This window comes from Pinus tabuliformis, chromosome 1_1, assembly GCF_031772625.1.
Source record: "Pinus tabuliformis cultivar Carrire ecotype Pingquan chromosome 1_1, CPIR1, whole genome shotgun sequence".
Lineage (NCBI taxonomy): Eukaryota > Viridiplantae > Streptophyta > Pinopsida > Pinales > Pinaceae > Pinus > Pinus tabuliformis.
The window spans coordinates 749172044-749178595 of NC_142297.1; the positions used below are offsets into that span (position 1 = coordinate 749172044).

At 29.2% G+C, this 6552-nt stretch overlaps 1 protein-coding gene across 1 annotated transcript; it reads left to right on the plus strand.

Moving 5' to 3' along the window:
* Positions 1-3802: 3802 nt before the first annotated feature.
* Positions 3803-4486, plus strand: LOC149216172 (uncharacterized). The gene has a single exon (XM_089389849.1). The coding sequence runs from the start codon at positions 3806-3808 to the stop codon at positions 4484-4486; it is 681 nt and encodes a 226-aa protein (XP_089245975.1). The 5' UTR covers positions 3803-3805.
* The last annotated feature ends 2066 nt before the right edge of the window (positions 4487-6552 follow it).

The window sequence follows — 6552 nt, forward strand, 5'->3', positions numbered from 1 at the left end:
GCATCCCTAATGATTATCGACCTGTACCTCAACGTACTACCATTCATGAAGCCATTAACAGGAGCCTACCTTGGGTGTATTTTAATGGATCTTCCTTGGAGAATCGCTGTGTGGGTGTTGTCCTCTTACATCTATCGAATAATCGTTATTTCAAAATTCAGATATGATTGGGCAATGTAACTAACAATATTGCAGAACTGATCACTCTCAGACATCTTTTACAAATATTTGGCGACTCTAAGATCATCATTAACTAGTTCAAGAACACATCTATTTGTCACATGCACAAACTTAGGAATATACTGGAATATGCTTTACTTTTGAAATCTCATTTTGATACCATCTGTTGTCATCACATCTATAGGGAACGCAATCATATTTCAAACAAATTATCCAAAAAGGTCACGATCCATCCTAGGGGTCTATGGTTGATCTATGAGAAGAGGGGACGAGAATCCTATCAGTGTTACCACCACCCATACATTGATCAGAGGATACACAGGGTCGACAAGCCTTGATTTCATGGGTTTTCTGAGCTTCGAACATACTTTTGCATCTATTACAATTTATATGTATATATCTATATCTGAGTTGTAATTATGTAACTATCGCTAAACTACCCTGTGGGGTTTCTCGTAAAAAAAACATCTGAAGGTGAACCACCTCACTTTACAACATATGCTTCTTTAAACATCTAGAATATGTAATTTTCAACATATTAATGGAAATTAGGATTTTTCTTTAGAGATTGATTACTTATTGATTACTACCTTTGAGTATACATATATTAAAAAATTATTAATATCAAACTACTATTAATCTTTTTAAATGAGAGATATGTATAAATATTTTAGTGAAATATAATTTTTTTTTGGAAGAAGTAACGTCTTAAATGATTATTATTTCTAATAATATGCATTCATTAAGTTGAAATATAATATTCAAATTACATTTTATTATTTTATATATATATATATATATAGATATATATAAATAACTAACTTTTTTTGGAGAGTGATTAGTAGTTTATTTTAGTGAAATATAATTTTTTTTGAAGAAGTAACGTCTTAAATGATTATTATTTCTAATATTATGCGTTCATTAAATTGAAATATAATATTCAAATTGCATTTTATTATTTTTTATCTAGATATTTTTATTATATATATATATATATATATATATATATATATATATAAAACTTTTTTTTGAGAGTGATTAGTAGTTTTGTTGGAACCATGCTTTTTTCACATTACTAAAGTAAGTAAAAAATATTTGATAAGAAGTATAATGTTTACCATTTATTCAATAATTAAATTAAAATTCTCACAACTTTGTTTTTCTAGAGTAGGCTTAAGCATGGTAAAGAATTTATGCTCTTAAAAAGAAGAAGGGGAAGAGTGTTTTAAATTTAAATTATATTAATAAAATCTAAATATATAATGTGGACCCTTACAATGTTGGAAGAAATAAGTGTTTACATGTTTAACACGGGGTTAAAAAAATAAAAAAAAATTATGAATATATATTAAGAAGAATATGTATTAAAATTGTTTTTGTTTGAGAGCTCATTTTTCTTTACTTTAAAGAAATAGGTTGATACTCTAAGATTCAAAGGCATTTCACATGAGTGAAAATATGTTCTACTGTGTAATTCTAGTTGATATGATTTTCTTTGAAAAAAAGTGATGAGTTAGCATGCATGTGTGTATAATAACCAATAATGATTATCCACATTACTAATTTGATAATTGAGTTATGATAGATATTCCCACACTATCTATCTATCTATATAGAAATTGAGTTGTCGTGTGACTTTTTGGAAGTTTTTCTAGTGGGTTTTTCCATTTAATTTCTCTAAAATCAAGTAGGAATTTATCAGAGGATACACGGGGTCGACAAGCCTTGATTCCATGAGTTTTCTAGGCTTGAGACATACTTTTGCATCTATTATAGTTTATATGTATATCTATATCTGAGTTGTAATGATGTAAGTATCGCTAAACTACCCTATGGGGTTTTTTTACAAAAACATCTTAAGGTGAACCACCACACATTACAACATTTGCTTCTTTAGACATCTACAATATGTAATTTTCAACATATTAATGGAAATTACAATTTTTCTTTAGAGATTGATTACTACCTTTAAATATACATGTATTAACAAATTATTAATATCAAATGATTATTAATCTTTTTAAATGATACATATGTATAAATATTTTAGTGAAATATATTAGTGAAATAGCATTTTATTATTTTTTATATAGATATTTTAATAGTTAAATATATAATTTAAATGAATATATATAGATATATATTTATTTATTTAGGGTGATTAGAATAATTAGTAATTTAGTTCGAACCATGTTTTTTTCACGTTATTAAAGTAAAAGATATTTCATAAAAAGTATAATATTTAGTATTTATTAATAATTAAATTAAAATGGTGACAACTTTGTTTTTCTAGAGGCTTAATCATGGTAAAGAATTTGTTCTTCTAAATAGTGGAAGGGGAAGGGTGTTTTAAATGTCTAAGTTTTCCATTCAAAATATTAAATTATATTAATAAAATCTAAATAGATAATGTGGACAAATATAATATTGACCGTTACAATGCTGGAATAAATAAGTGTTTCCATGTTTAACAGAGGATTAAAATATATTAAAAAAATAATGAATATATATTAAGAAGAATATTTATTAAAATTGTTTTTGTTTGAGAGATTATTTTTCTTTATTTTAAAGAAATAGGTTAATACTATAAGATTCAAAGGCATTTCAAATGAGTGAAAACATGATTTATTGTGTAATTTTAGATGATGATTTTTTTTTGAAGAATAGTGATGAGTTAGCATGCATGTGTGTATTATAGCCAATAATGATTATGCACATTACTAATTTGATAATTTAGTTATGATAGAAATTCCCACACTATATATATATATATATATATATCCCGTTGTCATGGTATTTTTTTGGATGTTTTTCTAGTGGGTTTTTCAGTTTAATTTCTCTAAAATCAACCAGGAATTTATTGAAATCACAAGTTTGATAGGTAACCCTTGATCAATATAAGTGCTCTAGGGTTTTTTGAGGGTGCTGAATCCATATATACAGTAAAAATAACCAGTTTAAATAACACAAACCAAGATTTCATCTCAAATTTTTCCACTAGACTATTCCTATCTAAATAAATGATGGATAATCTGTATATAAATAAAGAATAATGAAATTAATGATAGATAATTGGCAAGGTTTTTAAATCTGAATATTAAATTATATTAATAAAAACGAAATAAATAACCTCGAGAAATGCAGTACAAACAGTTTGAACTTTTAAAGAAATAATTATTTTAATGTTTGAAAGAACACATCCTGAATAAAGATCAACGAATGAATAATGAAATCTTTGAGTGAATAATGACCACGGGAAAATGAGAGTTAACAGCTGTGCGTGGACGGTATATCCCGTACTAACACATGAAGTGTACTTATTTTGTCTCTCCCTGAAACAGAGTTTTGTGTCTCCATGAAACAGAGGAGTTCTATGAAATTGAAAGCTAGCAAAAACTTATAGGTGCTCTGAATTATCCGTATAAAATAAATGGATCCAATGCAAGACCTCGGGGAAACTGGGTATAGGTGGTTTAACTCGACCGTTAAATCTGATTTTTTTTAATGTTAAATAATGACACTAGTGGCAAAGCAGCGGGCTACATGTTCGGCACATGACCTGATCATATGAATTCCAAGCTCGTGTTAGGTGCTCCGCTATAATTTGGGGACATGACTTGTTCATATGAACTCCAACATTAGGTTAGGTTCTGAGTTGGGAATTATTTCGAACCAATGCTTTGCCTGTATGTCAAGTAATAACATGGACAGCAATTTCCAGCGACCGTTTATCGATCCTACAATCGAAAAACTGAAACCTGCTTCTGTTGCTCACTGCCAATATTTGCAAAGTGAAGACGAAGAGGCCATGGAAACTGAGATGTCCGAGTCTGGTTGGACAATGTATTTTGATCAGTATGTAGATAGCCGGAGCGAGAAGTATAGAACCAGCGACGATGATATTGAGGAGAAGCAGAAGAAAAGTTCGATCTTTACAGAGGATGCAAAAGGATATCGAATTTATGACGGTCACGCATCAAGCATTACAGGCAGGGAGGAGGAGTCTTCGCTGGTTTCAGATGCTTCGTCTGGTCCCCAGAAGCTTCCTCTCACTGTGCAAGATATTATTGAGTATGAGAAAGGGCGGCGGACGACTGGTTCATATTCGTCAGCTGGTATAAGAAAACCTGATGTTCATGTCAATAAAGATGCGGATTCGGAATGCATTGCATCTTGTTCGTTGGCTGATGTGGCTCCAAGAAAGAATAAATTCAGAAGACTGACAAAAGATGAGCATGACGATCTATTGCTTGAGGACACAGCCACCTCTCCTATGCACACCCTAGAGGTATGCGTTATGATTTAAGAGGCTATTTGTGGATTAGTTATCTGGGGGTCTTTGTATCTTGAAGCAGAACTACAAAATTTATTGCGGTATAACATGTTAGCATATTATTCAAATGCACCAGAAGGTGCAGAGGACACGCGGATAACCAGTCTCCTTGCAATCTGGCAAATATTTTTAAATAATTTTGTATAGGTAATGATAAAACTCTAAATCTATTATAAATTTAAGGTTTAGTATCTGCCAAAGGGAAAGGAATATTGCCGATGGGAGTTGGGCGACCATATTAGCTGTTCAACTCTTTACCAAGGCAGATTGTTCATCGAAGGTGGTTTAAGGTAGTTCTAGATAGTCTTTTAAGGTGGTTTAATACGACATCTTTTAGTCAGATATTCATCCCCATGTAGCTCTCTGCAAAAACCCTATTAGGTATTTTTGTTTGGAAGCTATTTTGATAAGAATATACACGGCATTGGAACAATCTCAACGATATAAATCAATTTTGCGGATTTTCTTAAATGTCGTATCAAAACAATTTAGCTTTCTTCCCTATCATTTATGTAAGTCGATCACTTAGATTATCCCATTCTGAATTCTGAAGATCGGAAAATGCACAAATATAATTTGATTTTTGATGGTGAATTTTAAGTAAAATAACCTAATAATTATTAGGTAAGTGGTAAGAATTTACTAAATATTTGAGAATATTTTTAATAATAGTTATAGATTAAAGGTTGAGATTTCTCTTAAAATAGTTGTCTTTTCCATTATTTTAATTAAGAATGTCGTATGAAAATAAGTTATATATTTTTGGGCATCTAGTGTTAGTGAACCATGGTATTAACCCATGATATGGTAACTAAGCCTATCCATGATAAAATAGAATTGAATCTCTATTGTTCAAAATTTGTTACATGTTTTTTCAAATGCATATATGTTTAACTCATACATTAAATATTTTTATAATTAATAATAATTATTATATTACTAAAATAAAATTATTATTTAGTTGATTTTCATGATTTTTTAAAATGTATTATGAAGTAAATGTTTTGATTCCTAGTGTTAGTTTACTAGCAATTTAATTTATGTGGCTAACCACTCAATATTTTGAGCCATTTTTTAGGTTATGTGATTTAATTCCAATAATATAATACATATAATGAAGTAAGTGTTTTTATGTTTATTATGGATTGATGTCTATTAGCCTTTACCATTCATTTAATTTATATGTTTTTTATAGTTATAATTAATCATAAACTATCATAGTCAAATATGATCAACCATTTTCACACTTGATCAATGTAATGAACCATACTCAAGCAAAATCTATAATAAGCACCATGATCAAACATAATCTTAGACACTTTTAATTTAATATGAACAACTATAGCTATCCATAGTTAACTATTTATTAATTACAATCACATTAATAATATAATTAATATTTACAATTCTAAATCAATATCCAATCTTTCATAACTATGCTGTTAATTTTAACAATAAAAAATAATACAAATCAAAATATATCACCAAATTTATTAAAATTGTAATAGCCATTAATTTTCAACCCATTCCAAAAACATATATATTACTAATATAAATAAATTAAAATATGCTCTATCCCTGTCAACAAAGCATCACCTCTAACCTGCGGACAGGTTCCTACTTCAAAATATTCAGTAGTCAGTTTCAAACTAACACTCTGATTCAAACTCACAATGAATGATTCCTATATTTCGACAAGGTTTTGAAGTACAAGCAAAGTCAAATAATGGCCTAAATCCCTATTTCGTGTATATATATATATATATAAAAGTTCTTGGATATATAACTTCGGCGTTGTGCAAAATGAAGTGTATAAATAGCATTGCTTGCAGCTAGTTGCTGTAAGCCATGTAGATATTGAGCTGAAGAATAGGAGAAATTTGTCAAATTCACGCGAGTGTTATTCCATCCGATTCATCTGTGGTTTGACTTTGTGATCAGACCTCTGCTGAAATTTCTAATCAGAGAATGACATTGACTGAATAGGACTTGGCAGTCGCTTTTATGGAGCAATATAAATATCATTTACTTCTCAGTTC

What these genes read in the sequence shown, in the direction of transcription:
- LOC149216172 (XM_089389849.1), top strand. Translation starts at nt 3,806, where the DNA reads ATGAACTCCAACATTAGGTTAGGTTCTGAGTTGGGAATTATTTCGAAC.